The sequence below is a fragment of the Myotis daubentonii genome, chromosome 9 (genome assembly GCF_963259705.1).
Source record: "Myotis daubentonii chromosome 9, mMyoDau2.1, whole genome shotgun sequence".
NCBI classification, from domain to species: Eukaryota; Metazoa; Chordata; class Mammalia; order Chiroptera; family Vespertilionidae; genus Myotis; species Myotis daubentonii.
Window position 1 is genome coordinate 49349932 of NC_081848.1, and position 22206 is coordinate 49372137.

A 22206-nucleotide genomic window follows, 5' to 3' on the forward strand; every position below is an offset into this window, starting at 1 on the left:
AAAGTCTAATAGTATTCAGCGTTCTATTTTTGTTTATGAAAAAGGAATGTCTGCAGGGTAATATATCTTCACAGATGTGACATTAACTTATCTACTTTTGCTACCATGTATTTGTTTTTTTCTCTCCTTTATTTATATTTCAAATATTTATAACCATTTCCTCCAAAGAATGTGACAAACAGGTAGATTTGTTTTTCAAACAGTGCTTTCCTAGGCTTTTCATCCAGAGTCAACCTGATAAGGGGATAAAAGACCAGCTACCTTTTTTTTGTTGAAGAAGCTTAACCGATGAATTGTCTTACACTATTGATGAACTAAATTATACTCTGATTTACTAGTACTATAGTAATAACCCCCCTCCTGCCCGCCCCCACCCTCCCTGCCCCAGGCCCTCACCAAGTACTAACTCTTAACCTCTGAGAGTTTCTCTTTTCTGGGATTCCTCTTACTTTTCAGCATCTGTGGTCTCCCTGAACTCTGTCCTCTGGTTCCTCAAGACAGTAAGGTTGTGAGGTTTATATTAGAGTTTTAGGTACCCCCATGGTGCTGACTGGACTGCCCTCAGGCAAGAGTTATGAGAAATAATCTAATTTCCAAGCATTGACTCCCCTTTATTATTTGCCTTCTTTTGGTCACTTTTTAGTGCCTTTAGGTAGTTTTGTTGTTGTTGTTTTATAATTTATAGTTACAGTTATCTATGGAAGATTTGATCTGGTAGGTGTTATGCAGTCATATGAGAAACAGAATTCTCTCTCATTCCTTTTTGTGTGGGGAAATTCCCTTTATGATTATGTTCCCTGCTGTAGATACCCGCTTTTATATACATCATGTGCTAATTACTTAATTGTCATTTTGAATAGTGCCTTTTTAAAATTGCCTGATTCAAAGAGAAAAGTCATAATCCCTGATCTTAAGAAATAATTTAGTGGGGAAGACAATCCGGTAAACAGAAAATAGTAATATAAATAAAAGGAAGCTTGATAGAGGGACAAACAAGATACTATGAAGAGCATAGAAGTAGGTAAGCGATGAGACACAAGAAGATTTTGGGGAGGATGCAATTTCTTTGTTGTATCTGAGAAATACGGGACTTAATAGGAAAAAGAGTGAAGCACACAGTAAATATGTGGGGCTAAGAATGAATAACTCTGTGGGAGAATTACAGGGAGTATTGGTGTGGCCAGAGTTGTAGGATATAGATGAGAATGTGTGAAAATATGAAGCCAGAGAGACTGGACTGGAGCCAGATCATTAAATGCCTTAAATGACATGCACGAGGACTTTGTACTTTATAGATAGTGGGAAGCCACTGACATGTTTTAAGTGTGGGTGTGACATAAATCAAATCTGCATGCTAGAATGATCATTCTGATATTAGTGTACAGAGTGGGGAGCAATGGGAGATATGGATACCAATTAAGGCAAAAAATTATGAAGGCACAGGGAGTGGTGGTAGAGAGGAGGGGATGAATCCAAGTGAGAATTTAGAAATAGAAGAGGTGGGGCTTGGTAACAGATTTGTGATATATGTGGTATTAATAAACAAGGAGAAGTCTAGAATGTCTGGAAGTTATCCTTCCTCTTAAGAGATTATTATAAAGTACAGTGACATCTCTGTAAGGCTCAGAGTTTTTCCCCCTCATAAATATGATCAGGAAGCAGCAGCACATTTTGGCCTCTGATAGAGGCATTACTGTCTATGACTTGTAGCAGTAAGCATTTTATGATTTTTACAGTAGTGATACTTTCAGAGTAATAAATAGAAGAAACTATCTAAAGTTGTCAGTGATCATTTCATTTGCTTTTTATTTTCTTGAGCATGTAATCACAGATTTTACTACCTATTCCCCTCCCCGCCTCGTGTTATATGAAGTAATAACTTTTATCTTTAGCGGGTTGTTTTTGTTTTATTTTTAAAACAAAACAGTAAATAAACAGAAGACTATAAATTAAAAGGTCTCCCTAACCTTGCCCACTCTCATTCCTGCTTCTTAAAGTAAGACCTCTTTTCAATTTGTTTATTTTTGTTTTGTTGGTGGACACATTATAGAGTAATGAATATACTGAACAACTTGGTTTTTCTAAAATATATTTTTATTTATTTCAGAGAGGAAGGGAGAGAAAGAGAGAAATAGAAACATCAATGATGAGAATCAGTGATAGGTTGCCTCCTGCACACCCCCCACTGGGGACCAAGCCTGCAAACCAGCATGTGCCCTTGATGGCATCAAACCCAGAACCCTTCAGTCCTCAGGCTGACGCTCTATCCACTGAGCCAAACCAGCTATGGCTTTATTGAACAACTTTATAGACAGCATCTACTGTTCTCCAATGTGAAAGATGGGGAATTTAGTAAACCCAATAACTAACTTCTCTCTCTATCTCCTATTTGTTTGGTATGTTAATATTGTTAGTCTAAAGCAGCGGTTCTCAACCTGTGGGTCGCGACCCCTTTGGTGATCAAACGACCCTTTCACAGGGGTCACCTAAGACCATTGGAAAACACATATATAATTACATACTGTTTTTGTGATTAATCACTATGCTTTAATTATGTTCAATTTGTTAACAATGAAATTGGGGGTGACCACAACATGAGGAACTGTATTGAAGGGTCAGGGCAATAAGGAAGGTTGAAAACCACTGGTCTAGAGGATACTTTGTTACTTTTAAATATTACTAAACTTTTGTTGAATTATCACATACATGTATAGTGTCTGCTGGTTAGTTACTATGAAAGATAAATTAGTATTCTTTCTACCTATCTTGAGCTCCAGTATTATTTGTTGTGACTTTTTAGAATACTCATTTAGACATTAATTTATTTACAAATTGAAATATTTGCTTTCTCCTAAAATGAATTTTCTCTTTGTTATATCTAAACTTTCTAGTTTTTAATCCTTTAAATGTTTTTATTCTGAACTGATTATTCTTCCACATTCCTTAAGTTGTTTAACTCTAATTGGACACTATGTAATAAAGTTCAGAGAAAGTTCTGATGGGAAAATTACTCGGTTCCATTAGAGGAAACAGGAGAGAAAGATGAAAGAATTATGGTTATGGTCATCAAACAGCTGAAGAGGAGTCATGTTAAAGAAGGTGACATCAACTGGCGAAAATGCTTGGAGATTATTTTGACTAGGTGTAAAGAAAAAAAGTTTTAAAATAATTTAGATTTTACAACAAAAGTGACAATCTCTCAGGCCCCTTTTAGCATCACCCCCTACCCCCTTTCCTATTTAGAATTCCATATCTTTCCACTTCAACTTTGGTCTACTCTACCCTCAGCTTTCTTGTGCTGATTGTTCAGTGCAATAATTTCAGCACTGAATGAGACTGAAAATTCTTTTTTTTCTATGTTTTACAGTTACTAAGTCCTGCTGGAGATTACATGACCATTTGACTTTGCCCCCTTAAAGATGAGAATAAGGTATTATGGAAGTACAGAAAAGGAACACTTAGTCTTGGGACACAAAGTGTCAGGAAACATTTCTAAAAGGAGATGACATTTGAAGTTAATCTTGTAAAGTGTGGAAGAGTTAACCTGACAATGAGGGAAAAGGAGATGGGATTGAAGAGGGAGAGCTTCTGGCCGAAGGGACAATATATTCAAAAGCAGATAGGTGAGTTTGAATGGACCTGACTTGTTTGGGGTGCTGTTAAATAGGTTGTTGAAGCTAGAGTGCTCATAAGGACATGAATCAAAGCTAGGTAAGTTTTAGATTAATAGAAATTTGACCATTATCCTGATTATGGTGAGAAGTCAGTTAACTGGAAGTAACATGCAATACAAATTCTGGCAGCATGATCTGGAGTAGGCAGCAGTAAAGTCAGGGAGAGCAGTAGGAAGCTGTTACAATAGTCCAGTGGTTCTCAACCTTCTGGCCCTTTAAATACAGTTCCTCATGTTGTGACCCAACCATAAAATTATTTTCGTTGCTACTCCATAACTGTAATGTTGCTAATGTTATGAATCGTAATGTAAATATCTGATACGCAGGATGGTCTTAGGCGACCCCTGTGAAAGGGTCGTTCGACTGCCAAAGGGGTCGCGAACCACAGGTTGAGAATCACTACAATGGTCCCTGCAAGAAAGGATGAGGACCCAAAACAAAACTGTTGTAGTGGGCATGGGAGAATGTTGCAGTTCAAAATCATAAGAGGTTCATGCTCATTATTGATACAGGGAATTCTTCTTTATGAAAAAAGGAAGATCACACACAGAGGTTCCTACAAGATGGCATTTACCTAGTTTTCAGTAATGCAGGCTCAGGAAACTACATTATTGATAGGTTAAAACTCAGTTTGTCTCCTGGAGAATACCACTTTTTAAAATGACAATGAGAAACGTAACTTTCAGAATGAGAGTACTTCTTAATAGTCTTCCGGACCATTACCTTCTTTCCCTATAGCAGTGATGGCGAACCTATGACACGCGTGTCAGAGGTGACACGCGAACTCATTTTTTTGGTTGACTTTTCTTTGTTAAATGGCATTTAAATATATAAAATAAATATCAAAAATATAAATCTTTGTTTTACTATGGTTGCAAAGTTCAAAAAATTTCTAGATGTGACATGGCACCAGAGTTAAGGTTTTTCAAAATGCTGACACGCCGAGCTCAAAAGGTTCGCCATCACTGCCCTATAGGCTACTTTGTTTCTGGACATGATTTAGGTTCCACCCTTCAGATACACTTTGATTTGGAACTGAACCACGTGGATATAGAGGTGAACTTGAATTTTGCTGGCATGGATTATGAGAGTAAGAGGATGGTTGGTTCTGAGCTAGCAGTTTGTGGGGTAGCTTCCTAATGTAGTGAGTGGTTTTCTATTTCTAGGAAGCTTCCTTGTTTGCCAGCTTCCTGCAGTGATGGTGACAGCATTCCTGATGTGGCCAAAGCAGAGTGGTTCTGTGGACTAGTTGTTGTTTCTGGGAGCTCTGTCATTCTAGAACCTGCCTCTTCATTTTTCCAGTGATTATATGACTATTTGATACTTGTATTAAATCCTTTTTGCTTAAACTACCTAGACTGGACTATGATCCTGGACCAACATTACAATTGGTACTAAAAGTGTTACAGGTAACAGTTCCTCAAGGAATTGGAAGGGTCACTGGTAATCAGTTCATGGCACCTAGTGGTGAAAGTTACTTGTTTTCCCTTGGAATGAAATACCTATTGAAGCTGCAGTGCACTTGTAAGAGGAGGAATGGTGGTGGTGGGGGGGGGGGGGGGCGGGTGTCAGACCATACCTGGGTTCAGCAACCTCAGTACTTGGGTTCTGGCTAGAAAAGGATTCAGAGCCAAGACCCAGACTGTAAGAGAACATTTATTTGTTAAATCACAGAGGTAGAAGAAGTAATTCCCAGAAGAAATGGGCTTAGAAATGAGTTATGGAGGTAAAAGAAAGGCCCTGGGAGCTTGGGAGTGAGGAAGCTAATGGTAAGGCGCCTGGATCCAGGAGGGGGAGAGGCGTGGGAGGAGAAGGGAAGGGAAGGAAAAGGAGAGGCAGGGGCATGCTCCCAGGAGGGAAAGCACACTGGGTCCTCCTTCCAAGGATTTTAAAGGTGGAGATTTTAGGGGAGGTCCCAAGGGACTATCTTAATAGAATATTCAGTAGTTTTCCAGGTATATCCTTTCAGGGTTGTGGTCTCCACTGATTAATTGGTCGAGTCAGGACAGGGGGTCATTACTCCATGCAGTTGGTCCTGATGTCAGCCAGTGGCCGGTTTATTTTGCTTATCTGGGCCAGGAGCTGAAATACAACTGAGGCATAGATGTTATCTCTAGGGAGGATCCAAACCACATGACCAGCGATATGCTAGGGGAGGAAAAGTCACCTGCTCATGTCTGTCTAACTGCCTACAACAGACTGAGTGGTGATGTGCAGGAAACAAAGTGATATAAAAATTATATGAGGATTGCATGATGTTCAACTCTGCTGCAGAGTTTAAAGGAGCAATTCTTAGCCTGGGGTGATTTTGCCCTCCTAGAGCTATTTAGCAAAGTGTGGAGACATTTTAGTTGTCCTAACTGGGGGAGGAGGATACTACTGATATCTAGTGGGTAGAGACCAGGCATGCTGCAATAGAGAACTGCTTCCTCCCCGCCATAATAGCAAAGAGTTATCTGGACCAAAATGTCAACAGTGCTGAGATTTAGAAACTCTGATTTAAAGGAAATGGCAGGGATAGAGTTTTAAAGTCTTGCTTCAGTTTTAAAATTTGAAGTTATGGATAAGAATTAAAGAGTTTGTGACTGGCTTAAAGGAATCTGTTATATATATTTTTTAAGATTTTTAAAAAATTTATTTTTAGAAAGAGAGGAAAGGAGAGGGAGAGAGAGAGAAACATTGATGTGATAGGCTGCCTCCTACATGCCCCCTAATGAGGATCAAGCCCACAACCTGGGTGTGTGCCCTGGGAATCCAACTGGCAACCTTTCTGTGCACGAGACAATGCCCAACCAACTGAGCCACACCGGCCAGGGCCTTCTTACATTTTTTAATGCCAGGGCTGTCAGAGCAAAAATCAGGTGCACAGTCCAAGCCAACAAGTTGCTGAACTTCAATATAGGCTGAAGCCACAGCTTAATCAGGTCTCTTAAGTATAAGCTGGGGCAGTGATTGGGAAAGAGTATGAGTCCAAAAATTGGAATGGTGACACTGAAGTATTTGGATGACTCTATGAATCATTACCCTATAATTTTTATTAAGTCTCCCTTGCCAACAGAAGCAACCCCCCTTTCATTGGCTGGTGAGAGTGGATCTGCCTTGCTTAAAGGTGTTATGACCTCACCTTGTACAGCCATGCTTCACATGTGGTCTCTTCACTAGAAGCAGACCCTGACACCTGGTGGTAAAGAAAGAAAAGAAAGAAAGGAAAGAAAGGAAAGAAAGGAAAGAAAGGAAAGAAAGGAAAGAAAGGAAAGAAAGAAAGAAAGAAAGAAAGAAAGAAAGAAAGAAAGAAAGAAAGAAAGAAGAAAGAAAAGAAAGAAAGAAGGAAAGAAGGAAAGAAAGAAAGAAAAGAAAGAAAGAAAGAAAGAAAGAAAGAAAGAAAGAAAGAAAGAAAGAAAGAAAAGAAAGAAAGAAAGAAAGAAAGAAAGAAAGAAAGAAAGAGAAAGAAAGAAAGAAAGAAAGAAAGAGAAAGAAGAAAGAAAGAAAGAAAGAAGGAAGGAAGGAAGGAAGGAAGGAAGGAAGGAAGGAAGGAAGGAAGGAAAGAAAGAAAGAAAGAAAGAAAGAAAGAAAGAAAGAAAGAAAGAAAGAAAGAAAGAAAGAAAAGAAAAGAAAAGAAAAGAAAAGAAAAGAAAGAAAGAAAGAAAGAAAGAAAGAAAGAAAGAAAGAAAGAAAGAAAAAGAAAGAAGGAAGAAGGAAAGAAAGAAGGAAAGAAAGAAGGAAGGAAGGAAGGAAGGAAGGAAGGAAGGAAGGAAGGAAGGAAGGAAGGAAGGAAAGAAAGAAAGAGAAAGAAAGAAAGAAAGAGAGAGAGAGAGAGAGAGAGAGAGAGAGAGAGAGAGAGAGGAAGGAAAGGAAAGGAAAGGAAAGAAAGAAAGAGAAAGAAAGAAAGAAAGAGAGAGAGAGAGAGAGAGAGAGAGAGAGAGAGAGAGAGAAAGGAAGGAAAGGAAAGGAAAGGAAAGGAAAGGAAAGGAAAGGAAAGGAAAGGAAAGGAAAGGAAAGGAAAGAAAGAGAAAGAAAGAAAGAAAGAGAGAGAGAGAGAGAGAGAGAGAGAGAGAGAGAGAGAGAGAGAGAGAAAGGAAGGAAAGGAAAGGAAAGGAAAGGAAAGGAAAGGAAAGGAAAGGAAAGGAAAGGAAAGGAAAGGAAAGGAAAGGAAAGGAAAGGAAAGGAAAGGAAGAAAGAAAGAAAGAAAGAAAGAAAGAAAGAAAGAAAGAAAGAAAGAAAGAAAATAAACACACACACACACACACACACACACCAGAAAACATTAGAAATAGCCAACAATGTAGTATTCAGTATTCAATATTCAGACATACACACAAACACAGTAAGGAAAATACACATTGGCAGCCTCAACTTAGTCACAGGGTCCTTCCTGAATCATCCTGTAGAAAAGGAAAGACTTTCTTATACCTTCCAAAAGAAAAGACCTGAAATGGCTCAAATTGGCCCAGCTTAAGGTAAGGGGTGGGAGTAACTAGAAGTGACACTTTCCCTGGGACCACAATGAATAGAATTCATGCTTCCCCTATTACTCAGCCATAAACAAGAATGAAATCTTACCATTTTTGACAACATGGATGGATCTATAGGGTATTATGCTAAGTGAAATAAGTCAGAGAAAAACAAATACCACATGATTTCACTTACATGTGTAATCAAAAGAGTAAAATAAAAGAACAAACAAAATAGAAACAGACTCATAGATACAGAGAACAGACTGATGGTTACCAGAGGGGAGGAAGAATTGGGGGTTGGGGGGGGCTGGGTGAAAAACGTGAAGGGATTAAGAAATACAAATTGGTAATTACAAAACAGTCACAGGATATAAAGTACAGCATAGGGAATATAGTCAATAATATTATAATAACTATGTCCGGTGCCAGGTGGAAATATCAGGGGTACCATTTTGTAAAGTATATGATTGTCTAACCACTATGCTATACATCTGAAACAAATGCACAACAATATTGAATGTAAACTGTAATTGAAAAATAAAATTAAAGTAGATATGCTTCCCAATTAACATATGTTCACTTAAATGTACATATCTGTTGACCCAGCAATTCTACTTCTAGGAATTAAAACTTACACTATTATTATGAGCCAGACACTGTTTAAATAATTTACAGAAATAAACTCATTTAATCTTTAAAATCTACCTCTATGAGGTAGATACTACTATTTATTATTATCCCATTTTCTAGACACAGAAAAATTAACTAACTTGTCTAAGGCCAGAACTACTAAATATTAAACAACCTGTCTAAAGCCAGAACTACTAAAATTAAATAACTTGTCTAAGGCCATGAGTCAAACCCAGATCACCTGGCTCCATCCCATGCTTTTATATATTAAACTTTACTGCCTCTCTCTTTATCTACATGTTCCAAGAAATTAAAGATGAATTCAAAGATTTAGCTAGGAGGATTTATCACTGCACTATTTATAACAGCAAAAATGTAGAAGTAACCAAAATGTCTAATCATAAGAGATTAATTGGTAACATTATATGTATATTAAACTATGTTAAGACCGGAGAAACCAAGATGGTGGCACAGGTAAACACCAGAAATTGCTGCCTCGCACAACCACTTCAAAAATACAACTAAAAGACAAAACGGACATCAACCAGAACCACAGGAAGGCTGGCTGAGTGGAAATTCTACAACTAGAAGGAAAGAGAAAAGCACACTGAGACTCAGAGGAGGTGTGGAAGTAAAGTGCAGAGGTACAGAGGCCAACGTGAAAAGGGCTGGCAACTGAGGACACAGTTGTCTTTTTCAATTGGGAGGGAGACACAAGCTACTGATGGCCCTGACTCCAGTTCCGGGCAAGTCTCTGGGGACCCAGACTCATACGGGGAGAAACTGGACTGTCTGGCAGCAGGCAGAAATCGGAACTCGAGGGCGGCTTTCTCTCAGAGGTGCTTGCAGCGATGACCCTGGGCCACTGAGACCCGGGACCTCTTAGGGCAAGGCTGAGGATCAGCCATAGCTGCTTGCTCTGCCCTGTTATTCCCTGAGACCTCGCCCCACCCAAGCTGTGCTAAGAGGCTTTTGCATATGAAAGGCCTGGCCCTTTGCAATCTGAAAATTACCTAACAAACTGCAATTGGGTCAAGAGACCCAGAACTTCCAAGAGAAGGCCCAAGGCCCCACAGCAGCTTGCATTGCTTCACAGCTGGGCCTCATCTGGGCACCTCCAAACCCCAAACAAAGAAGAGGAACCTGCAGATCTCTCCATAGCTCCTGCTGGGTAGCCTCAGGCAGAAGCTAAATTAGCACCTCCTTAGAGATCCAAGAGCCAGTGTACCCAGTGGTCAGAGTGGGACTATCCAGATTACAACTCCTCAGATCCATAAGGGACACACTCAGGGGGCAGACTCAGTGAGCACCAAAGCCCCACTGAAGCAAGTCTTGCCCCAGAAGGGTGTCTCCAGCACAGAAGTTCTCCCACCATAGACACAGCTGATTCTCACAGCCAATTGGCCTGGAGGTCAATTCCTCCCAGTGATACCAACTACAATCAAGGCTTAACTACAACAAGACTGTGCACACAGCCCACTAAGGGGTGCACCAAAAGTGTCCACCTCAGGTAATTGGGGAGGCTGAGCCACTGGGCCCTATAGGACACCTAGCACAAAAAGCCACTCCATCAACACAGGAAAGCATAAAAAATGCATAGACAAAGAAACAGGTCACAAATGACAGAAATGGAGGAAAGCAACTACTGGATATAGAGTTCAAAACCACACTTACAAGGTTTTTCAGGAATTTTCTAGAAACCGCTGATAAATTTAGTGAGACCCTCAAGAAATCTAATGAGACCCTCGAGGATCTGAACAAGGACCAACTAGAAATTAAGCATACACTGACTGAAATAAAGAATATTAAACAGAGTTCCAACAGCAGACAAGAGGATCCCAAGAATCAAGTCACAGATTTGAAATACAAAGAAGCAAAAATCACCCAACCGGAAAAACAAAAAGAAAAAAGAATCCAAAAATATGAAGATAGTGTAAGGAGCCTCTAGGACGACTTCAAGCATACCAACATCCGAATTATGGGGGAGCCAGAAGAAAGAAAGATATTGAAAACTTATTTGAAGAAATAATGACAGAAAACTTCCCCTACCTGGTGAAAGAAATAGACCTACAGGTCCAGGAAGCACAGAGAACCCCAGACAAAAGGAATCCAAAGAGGACCACACCAAGGCACATCATAATTAAAATGCCAAGGGCAAAAGACAAAGAGAGAATCTTAAAAGCAGCAAGAGAAAGAAACCCAGTTACCTACAAGGGAGTACCCATACGACTGTCAGCTGATTTCTCAACAGAAACTATGCAGGCCAGAAGGGAGTGGCAAGAAATATTCAAAGTGATGAATAGCAAGAACCTACAACCAAGATTATTTTACCCAGCAAAGTTATCATTCAGAATAGAAGGTCAGATAAAGAGCTTCACAGATAAGAAAAAGCTAAAGGAGTTCATCCACCACCAAACCAGTATTATAGGAAATGCTGAAAGGTATCCTTTAAGAAGAGGAAGAAAAAAAAAAAAGGTAAAGATACAAATTATGAACAACAAATACACATCTATCAACAAGTGAATCTAAAAATCAAGTGAATAAATAATCTGATGAGCAGAATAAATTGGTGAATATAATAGAATCAGGGACATAGAAAGGGAGTGGACTATTCTCAGGGGGGAAAGGGTTGTGGGGGGTGTGGGAAGAGACTGGACAAAAATTGTACACCTATGGATGAGGACGGGGGGGAGGCGGAGGTAAGGGCAGAGGGTGGGGTGGAAACCGGGTGGAGGAGGGCTATGGGGGGAAAAAAGAGGAACAACTGTAATAATCTGAACAATAAAGATTTAATTAAAAAAAAAATTATGTTAAGACCCTTTGTAGCTCTCCTAGCTGGTTTGGCTCAGTGGATAGAGTGTTGGGCTACGGACTGAAGGGTAAAGGATTCTATTCCAGTCAAGGGCACATGTCCGGGTTGCAGGTTCAATCCCCAGTAGAGGACGGGGAGGAGGCAGCCAATCAATGATTCTCTGTCATCACTGATGTTTCTCTCTCTCTCTCTCTCTCTCTCTCTCTCTCTCTCTCTCTCTCTCCTTCCCTCCCTCTCTCTGAAATCAATAAAAATATATTAAATCAAAAAACACGGTGGCTAATAAAAATTAGTTATAGATATATATATATATATTTAGAATATAGAAAGTTATCAGTATTACAGTTAAGTTTTTAAAAACACAGACTGCATAAACAAACAAAAACTGAACTTTTTCTGTAAGAAGTAAAATAGAAATGATATATATAGATGCATATGGATGCACACAAAAACCTCTGAAAAGTTATCTGTTAAAATCTCAGCAGTACACAACTTCATACCCACTAAGATGGCTATAAATAAAAAGGACAGATAACAACAAAGGAGTAGCAATTGCAAAGTTAAGGAGAACAACCTTGATTCCTTAGGAGAATGGCAAGTATTTCACTATAGTTGAGACTTACTCATTTGCCAATTATCATTTACTCACAAATTTCCTTAAGTCTTTCAACAATTTCTTTGATAGCCTCAAACCTCATGACATATAAGTACAAATAACTCTTGACAGTATGCTGATTTCACCATACCATTTCTTTAAAATTATCCATTAAAAATAAACAATCCCCACTGAGCCTCTATATAATACTAGAGGCCCGGTGCACAAAATTCATGCATGGGGGAGGGGAGATACCCTCAGCCCAGCCTGCACCCTCTTCTATCCAGGCCCTCTAGGGGGATGTCCTACTGCCTCTCGCAATCCGGGACCGCTGGCTCCTAACCGCTTGCCTGCCTGCCTGATTGCCCCTAACTGCTCCCCTGCTGGCCTGATCACCCCTAACTGCCTCTGCCTCTCCCCGCACCCAGGACCCAAGATTCCCTCCTCCGGCTGGTCGCAGACACCCAGGACTTGGGCTTCCCTCCCTCTGCCACAGGGGACCATGGGCAAGAGGCTTTGCCTGGGCCACAGCCACAGGCACTGGTGCCCAGGACTATAGGGTGGGCGACTTGTCCCTCTCCCAAGCTGCAGCCACAGCCACTGGTACCTGGGACCGTGGGGCAGGCAGCTTGTCCCTCTCCCAGGCTGCAGCCTGGCTGGTCCCCATTCCTCTCTCCCCAGTGTTGAGGGTCTGAGCAGTTGAGGTGTGAGGGTATAACAACCATTTGCATATTAGCTCTTTATTATATAGGATGTTCATAGGAGAAAAGACCAGTTATGCTGTTTTGTTTTGGCTTTTAAATTAGATGCCTTGGTGACTATTATTTGATCATTAGTAGGACAAAAACAGAACCATTATTCAAGAGAGTAAAAAGAAAACAACAGGACAGACAGCCTTCAAAATCACTCCTTCAATTTAACTGTACAAACTAAGTAAGTCCAGGATTTAGATGTTTTGAGGCTTCAACTATTTTGATTTTTAAAACTGCTTCAATTAACATTCATGCCTGCTGAGTAATAAAAATGGTATCATTATTTGTTCAGATCAAAATCAAACAGGAAAGATTACAAAGCATTAATTAAATATATATAAACACATAGTTCTACAAAACTTATTTTTCTTTTAAAAGTTACAAAAACATGATGCTTGTTTAGCTGTGCTTTGATTTGTACATGAATGCTATGACCATGTTTCTGGGCAACAAAGTTTTGTCGATGTTGGGAAAATGGCTGGAAAAACAGTTACAAATACAAAGACGTCCTCTTCCCACACTTCCCTATGTGTATTTCCTTTTCTTGTGTGAATTCTAATATAGCAGACCAGTTGGTACTGTAATTTAAGGCCTGTAGGTAAGGAATGGAATATCCCCTGAAGTGCATTTCTGGTATAATTATCCAGAAAAGGTAGATCCTTGGACAGTAAATTAGAACCCGTAAAGTGGACCTTAGCTAGAATGTTGGTGGTGGTGAGAATGGCACCAGGTGTAGACAGGTGGGGTCAGACAGAACCTGGGTTCAGCAACCTCAGTATTTGAGTTCTGGCTAAGAAAGAATTCAGAGCCAAGACTCAAACTATAAGAGTAAGTTTATATAGAAATCACAGAGGTGGAAGAAGTGAGTGATAGAAGAAATGGGCTCAGGAAACAAGTTACAGAGACAAAAGAAGGGCCCTTGGAGCTTAGGAGAAAGGAAGGTAATGGAAACACAAGAAGAAAGGGAGGGGAAAGGCAAAAGTGTGCTCCCAGAAGGGAGAGCACACTGGGTCCTCCTGAGTCCTCCTGAATTCTCTGTCCTAAAGCTTTTAAGGGTGGAGATCTCAGAGGAGATCCCAAGATAGGATCTCAATAGAATATTCATCAGCTTTTCAGGTGGGTCCTTTCAGTGGTCTCCACTGATCAGTTGGCTCCAGGGCTGGGGTCATTAGTCAGTGCAGCTGATCCTGAGGTCAGCCACAGGGTTGCTTGTCTGGTTTTGCTGCTTTTCTGGGCCTGGAGCTAGAAGTTATCTCTAGGGAGGAAAGGTCAGGGGGTCTAAGCTGCATGACCAGTGATGTTGTTGCAAATGGTAAGATTTCATTCTTTTTTATGGCAGGTGTTCCAGGTAAAGTGTTACCCTGGGGAAGGGAGGGAAGTCCTTGTTTTCCCAGTTTGGGCCTTTGCTAGGCACCTGGAGCACTTCGCCCTGATAACCTTTTGTACCTGGCCAATGGTCTTTGCTCTGCTCATATCTAATTGCCAACCACTGATAGATCTGACAGGTATGGACTGTCTGTGTGGCCCCCATCTAAGGCCTAGACTTAAGGAGCCATGTTGAAAGGAAAGATAACCTCCATTATATGATGGCAGACCAGAAATGAGATAGGACAATACCCCTGTATGAGACCACAGGCAGAAAAGGAGTAAACTCTCTTTAGACCTCACTATTTCTGCAATTTAATCGAAACATGCCTTATTAAGCACTAATTGGCCAGATAACTCTGCAATATAAAAAATTAAATTTTTTAAAAATATATATTTTTATTGATTTCAGAGAGGAAGGGAGAGAGAGATAGATACATCAGTGATGACAGAGAATCACTGATCAGCTGCCTTCTGCACGCCTCCTACTGGGGATCAAGCCCGCAACTGGGGCATGTACCCTTGACTGGAATTGAACCTGGGACCCTTCAGTCCACAGGCCCACGCTCTAGCCACTGAGCCAAACCGGTTAGGGCTCAAGTCTTTTTATACTAAAGAGAAAGCATTCAAAGTTTCCCAATCAGATACTTTATTTTTAAAGATTTTTTTATTGATTTTTAGAAAGAGAGGAAGAGAGAGACATTGATGTGAAAGAGCAAAACATTGATCTGCAGCCTCCTTCATGCCCTTACTGGGATCGAGCCTACAACTCAGGCATGTGCCCTGCCCAGGAATCCAACTAGCAACCTTTCAGTGCATGGGACAACGTCCAATCGAGCCACACCAGTCAGGGCTCCAACCAGATAGTCTTACCTCTCAATATTAGATGATTCAAACAAATGGTCTTAATCTGGTGCCTCCACTTCCTTTTTCCTGCTTAAAGTTTTGCAACTTGATTTAACAACACAACATTCCGCTGAAACAATGCTGGAGTAAAATTATCCTTGATATAAATTCTGAAAAGACAGCATGCTGTACTGAAATACAGACATGAAGAAATTTCTCGTCCAGGACTTGCCAATTAACAGCTGTGTAACCACTCACAAGTAACAATGGGGGGTAAGGGGATAAAGAGGTGTACTGGCTCCTTATCCATAAAATGGATTAAATTAGATGACTACTACAATTAACTTTCAACTCTAAAATTTTATGAAATGCAAAGATCTTCATTAACTCCATCATTCATTGATCTCTATCTGCCACACCTGACACTGAGTAATATCCTCTCACTTTTTCTAACTTTCGATTTCTGAAACAGAAAATTCTAATTTATAGTGGTTATGTCTTTTCATGTAAACATATAAAGTTAGCCTTTCATGTAAAAAATAATAATAATCTGGAAGGCAATTATGACAATCCCTCTATAAGTCATTAGGGACCCAGGTTCTCTCTAAGGTGTGGGCCCCTAGCTATATGGTCCAAATTGGCTGTTGGAGCTCCAGTCTTTCTATCAGGATGCTAGTCTCAGGAGGGAGAAAAGTTAGGAAGGCATACCCTCATCCTTAGTAATATTTTTGGGATACTGTGCTCATCATTTCCGCTTACATCCAACTGGCCAGAATTTATTCACATGTTTTAATATCTGTTAGGAACCTGAAAACAGTCTCTCTTCTGCATGGTCAAATATACAGTCAAAAAATCAGAGGTTCGATCACCATTGAGGAGAACAGCCATTGGCAAAAATTAAATATCTCTCCCAATGCCTTTTTCTATGGTTCCTTTTCTTTTTCATCCTCTTAGCAATAGTGTTCCCCAAAGCTCAGTCCTTGGTCCTCTATTCCTGTCTCTACACCTACTTTCTGAGGGTACTCACACAGTATCATAGCTCCATCTACTCTAATGACTCTCAAATCTTTGTATCCAGCCCCTACCTGTTCCATCTGTTGAAGTCTCCATTCAGATAGTATCTGGAGGTGGGGCCATAATGATGGTATTTGGAAGTGACTAGGTCATGATGACAGTGCCCTCATGAATGGGATCAGTGCCCTTAGAGACCCTAGAGAGCTTTCTTGACCCTTCCACCATGTGACAACATGGTAAAAAGAGGGCCATCTATGAGTCAGGAAGCAGGCCCTCACGAGACCCTGAATCTGCCTGTGCCTTGACCTGGGGCTTCCCAGATTCCAGAGAAATAAATGTTGTTTAAGCCACTCACTCTATGGTAATTTGTTATAGCAGTCCAAATGGACTAAGATATTATTTTTAGTCATCATTATACATGACATCTTCAGAGCTTTTGATACTTACTCATCATTTCCTCTTCTTCAAAATTCTCTACACCTAGGGTTTCCATGATACCACACTACCTCAATTCTCTTGCATTTCCACTTACCACTCCTATTCAGTTTCCTGACAGCTATTGCTCTAGCTACCTCTTAAATATTGAATTTTCTCTGGGTTCAATTCTTAGGGCACTCTTCTTTTCACTTTATACACATTTCCTGAACAATCTCATTTGTTCCTTTATATCTGAAAATCAGCTGGCTATAAGTAATTGCAACTTAAATCTCTAATCTTGACTTCTCGCCTCACCTCCACCCATATACCTAAACACCTCTCTACCTTGATTATAGGCAGGTACCTTTAATTCAACATATCCAAAGCTAAGCTCAGCAGCCTTCCTTCACCCAAATTCATTTCTTCTCTTAAATTCCCTATTTGCATTCACAGCATCATCTCCCACCCAATTACCCAGGCTAGAACTTTTGTTACCCTCAATTATTCCTTCTTTTTTACAGCTCACCTCCACTCATTACTAAATTGGATAATTTTAGTTTTCCAGTTCTAGAATCCATACCTCCCTTTCCATTTCCACTGTAAATCTCCCGAGTTTTCTCACATTTGTCTTTCTCACTCCAGGGCATCGCCATCTGAACCACATTTCTATGTTGTTTCCTGCTTCTCAAGAACCCCTACTTCTCAACAGGCCTCACTGCCTACAGAGGCAAGGCTAACTTTGATAGTCTGATATACAGAACTTTTCTCAATCTTATCCCAACCCACTCCAATATCCGAGCGTACCTAAATTCTCATCTACACTATACTTCTTTACATCCCTGGAACAAGACATTCACACATTTATGTGTTTTTCTCTCTGCCTGTAATCTCCTCTACCCTCCTTTCCACAGGGCAATGTGTACTCATCCTACATAACTTGGTTTAAACACCACCTCTCATAAGAAGTCTTCTTTTTCCCTCAGCAAAGTGGATCCATCTTCTTCTTTATCATTAGTTATTTCAAGGCTGTCTCCATTAATGACTTAGGAACAGAGTCTTACTCTTTACTCATTTATTTTTGTTCTAGCATCAGCACAATGCCTGGAAAGCAATAAATACTTGTCAAAGCAATGAATTCCAAATGGTTCTTGACAGTTGGCAACAAACAGCAACCAAGAAATCCCAACTACTTCAATACAAAATGGGGGAGAAGGAGGAAACCCAGGCTGACTGTAAATTACAATAGTTCAATAATAACCAATTATTTTTAAAAATATTTCAAACTATGGTATTTCAGGTATTGTCCATAAATTTACCTTTTTGTTCATCTCACTGAGATAGTTTAAATAAAACTAATGAAATATCTAAGAAATATTTCAAATGCTTTCTCTACTATACATAAGCAGGTTGATATGAAAATATAAGAACCTCAGATGATTATGATATTTGACTAAGTTAAATACCATCTAGATTGATAGGCTGCAAAAGTAAACAAAAAAGGAAAAAGTAAAGTCTTATCAAGGACTTAACCCATGTGGTCATTATCAATTTTTCTTGGACAAATTTCAGTAAAAGAAAGGGAAAAAAAGATAGCTGGATAAATAACTTAACCTATTAGAAACAAATGATATTTCCTAATTATTGTGCCCCTGTACAAATGCAAAATCAGGAAAATGAAGTCCTGATTTCAAATTATCAAAATTGTCATCCTATGTACCAAAAAGTTGCCAGTTTGATTCCCAGTCAGCGCACATACTGATCGATGTTTCTCTCTCACATCAATGTTTCTCTCTCTCTCTCAATCTCTCTCTTTCCCTTCCTCTCTCTAAGTATGTCCTCAGGTAAGGATTAAAAAAATAAAATTAAACTGTTATAAAAAATCAGTGGTTTTCAAGCTATATTCTCAGCATGAGAATATAATGTTCTCAGCATGAGAGTAGTATAAATACAGTAGTATTATAAGAGCACAAAACTGGAAACAAGTTAAATACACAGAAATATTAAACAAATAATATATTAAAGATAACAGAAGCTGGATTTTTCACTGACAGAAGAATGTTACAAATATGAAAAAGAATAAAAGTAGAATGGGTCCTGGAATGTTGAATTGAAATTGGAGGTATTGGTGTGAACTCATTGCTTTCAATACATAAGCAAAATATATAGGTGTGAATGTGCATGTGAGTGTGTATACATACATATATTTCCCAGCTCCGTCCACTGGGACAGAGTAACAACCCAACAATAACAACCCAACAACAAAAACCACACTGGCACTGAGATCTTAGCTTCTAAATGTCATTCTCTACTAAAAGGATCCAGGGTTTCCTAGAGAAATAAATGGCTGATTCGAGGACTAAGGCAAGGTCAATACAAGATAAGCCCAGAACATACTCCTGTGCCAAAAAGTAAAGACACTCTCAAAGAATGATGGGGCATGTCCTAACAACACAGTAGCCAGCTTGAATGGGCTCTCACTGGCCAGATGGGAAACAATTTGAACCTCCAAAGAAATAGTAACAGAATATTATCCACTAAAAACACAAAAAACCCCCAGCCATACAGATATAATGAAATACCTTAAAAGTTTGATGAGGAACAAGACATTTACATAGTTTCCAAGTAATCCTCACAAAAACTATTTCCTACATATTAACTTTATAGTGGAGAACCCTCGCAGGCATTGCTCTATATCAAGTTATCAAAGTGAAATTGCACACCAACGAACAGGATGCGATATGCATCCCTTCTATGATATTCCTGCCCAAGTACATAACCTGGATGTGTCTAACCATAACAGAACAGATAATCCCAAACTGAGGGATTATCTGTTCTACAAATAACTACAAAATAACTGCCCTGTAAACTTCGTAAGTTCCAAGATTATGAAAGTCAAAAGCTGAAGGCGTTGTGCCAGATTAAAGACTGAAGAAACATAACAAATAAATGCCACACATAATCAAATTGGACCCTTCTGCCAGTAAAGGCACAGTCAGCAAACAAAACTTAACCCTTTGCGGTCGTATTAAATTTGGACATGGGTGTCATACTGGTCGGAATTCATTTCCATTGAAAGAGCAGTGATATATAACATGCAAGATTATGAAGGATAAACAAGATTTATTCATTCTTTTTTGGAACTACGTCACTACTAGTAGAATCACTATAAACGTTATCACTTTCTACGTCAGAGTCAGTATTCAAGGTGCCAAAATAAAACTCTTCATCGTTACTTTCAGATTCACAGTACACTTCTTTCGGTAACTTTCTTTTTGCCATTTTGGAGTATTATTTTGAAATATCTTAACAAGTGAGAATGCCTAATTACAGTTAAACGTAATTTGTAAAGCTTTATTTGAAATTCTGCGAAGTATCTCCGAAGCTTGTCGATTTCTTCACTCTCAAAAGGCGACTGACTCGCCACGGTGTTTTGCATGGCGAGTGTGGAACGACCACGTTTGTTTATATTGAGTTTCGATTTCTCCGATTTGTTGGGGCAATGTTTTGGTTCGTGACAAGGTCACTTAGACACTTAAGAGCTTTCAGAGAAATTATGAACTGATACATGAATGAACAGAGTTAAGATTCGTACGGTTCCTTGCTGTGGTGGCTGAAAGCAGACATACGACCGGAAGGGTAAAAAAGCTTCGGTGGCTGAGAGTAGACAAATGACCGCAAAGGGTTAAACCACTTGGAGAACTGGGTGGAGTACTATATTGGTGTCAATTTCCTGATTTTGATGAGTGTATTGTGACTTTGTAGAAGAATATGCTTGTTTGTAGAAAATACACACTTAAGCATTCTGGGGTGATAGGACATCAACAAGGTCAGCAGCTCCAGGGGGAAAATTCTTTGCACCATACTTGCAAGTTTTCTGCAAGTTTGTGATCGTTCCCAATTTTTTTTTTAAAGTGAGAAAAGAACAATGTCGCTAATGAAATTATGTTAAAAAACCAACTGTGATTCTCCATAATGTTGATCTTCCTAAGAAAGAGACACCAGACTATGCAAAATTACTAGGAAATAATACATACAATTTTGGATCCAGAAGACACTTTAAACATAGCCCAACCCCTTTTCTGAACAGTTGACCTCAATCAAGTCATGAGCAGGTGAAAGGTTAAAGAATATCAAGGGTTCCCACTAACGGTTACTAGGAGAGGAACTGTGAAAGGAACAGTGGACTAAGAGTGGGCGGAACAATGGTATTTTGACGCTACAAATAACTGTAGCCATCAGCAAAACACAGTCTCAACTTTATTTCCCTCTGGAAAATAAAGGAACTGTCTAGTTGACATCTACATAACATTCCTTGCAAATGTGCAACCAGATTTACCCAGAAAGAGTTGTGTTTCCCCAGATCAAGGTATTATTCCAGGATGCTTAGCGATACAGGAGTGCGGTGGGATTCCAACACAACATACAGGTGCATGTACCCTGACTCCTAAGCAGCAGAACTTCATCAATTACGTTAAAATGCCATACGTCTGCCAAACTGTTCCTTACGAATAAAACTTTGAGACGAGTGGAAAGACTCCTAGGATCACCTTCAAGCGATCTACTGAAAAGACAGGGCTCAGAATCACTCTCAAATGACGGGTCACACGTGTCCTGAAGCAGCAGGGCGCGATTCCTAGAAGTGTCCGCAAGCGCAAGGATCCCTCCTCTCCCTTCCCCGGGAGGCCCGCGAGTGCACGGGGCGGGGACCCGCGCGCTCCCCGGGAGCCGGGGGCGAGGAGCACGGGACTGTCAGCACTTCCTCTCGGCGAGGACGGCCCCCCGCGTCACCGGTTACTCACTCAGGACGCAGGGCAGGAGCGGGTCCCGGAGGCACTGGGCGCAGTGGGCGCCCGCCCTCCCAGCCCTGCGGTCCGGGCCCCATCCCGCCCGCGCCCGGGCGCTGCCCTGGGTCCTCGGCCCCGCCCGAGCGAGGATCCCGGCGTGAGGATCGCCCCCGGCCCGCCCCGCCCCGCCCCGGGGCCTGAGGGACGCGGCCTCCGCCCCTCCCCCGCCCTCGTGCCGGTCGCACACGCCCACCGCGAGGCTCCGCGGGGCCGGGAAGGCCGGACGCCGACCCCCCTCCGACGCGGCCCGCCGGGCCCTTCCCGCCTCCCTCCCCGCCGCGCCGCCCGGCCCCGCGCCGCCCACTGGCCCGCAGCCGGGGGGCGGGGGCGCCGCCCACCCCCAGCCTCACCTGGCTTCTCGTGGTCGTAGCCGACGACGATGAAGTAATCGGCCAACCGCGCCATGGCCGCCGCCGCCGCGCCCGAGAAGCGGGTGCCCGTCGCCGCCCTCGCCGCCGCCGCCCACCGTGCCCGGGAGGGCTCAGCATTTTCCCTGCGGCGGCAGCGGCGGCAGCGGCGACACTTCAGCCATGTTTGACACCCGAGGCCCGCTCTGCGCCTGCGCCGCGCCCGCGCCGCGCCGCCCCCTCCCCCACCCGCCGGCCCGGGCCCGGCCGGAGCCCACCCCCACCCTCCGCGGGCGGCCGCTCCCCGGGCGCGGCGAGCGCTCAGCCCCAGGTACGCCCGCCACGTGCGGCCACCGCCGCAGCGCGAGGCGGTTCTCTTTGCAGAACTGGCCGCCCCCGGGTGGCTCGCCCCCGCCTCCCCCTCCTCGATTTTCCCTAGAGCGGGGTGTCCTTCCT

The 22206-nt window shown here is 41.5% G+C and overlaps 1 protein-coding gene across 6 annotated transcripts in view; it reads right to left on the reverse strand.

Annotated features, from left to right (window-relative positions):
• SBF2 (SET binding factor 2) overlaps positions 1-21974 on the reverse strand; it is a 382686-nt gene extending 360712 nt beyond the window's left edge. For 5 of the 6 annotated variants that reach the window (XM_059708876.1, XM_059708875.1, XM_059708877.1 and 2 more), the window contains exon 1: positions 21754-21951. In XM_059708876.1, the coding sequence (XP_059564859.1) occupies positions 21754-21808 (55 nt within the window). In that variant the 5' untranslated portion in view covers positions 21809-21951. Of the gene's footprint in view, positions 1-21753 lie in introns of all 6 variants that reach the window. The other variant, XM_059708873.1, reaches the window with a different exon arrangement.
• Between the last annotated feature and the right edge of the window lie 232 nt (positions 21975-22206).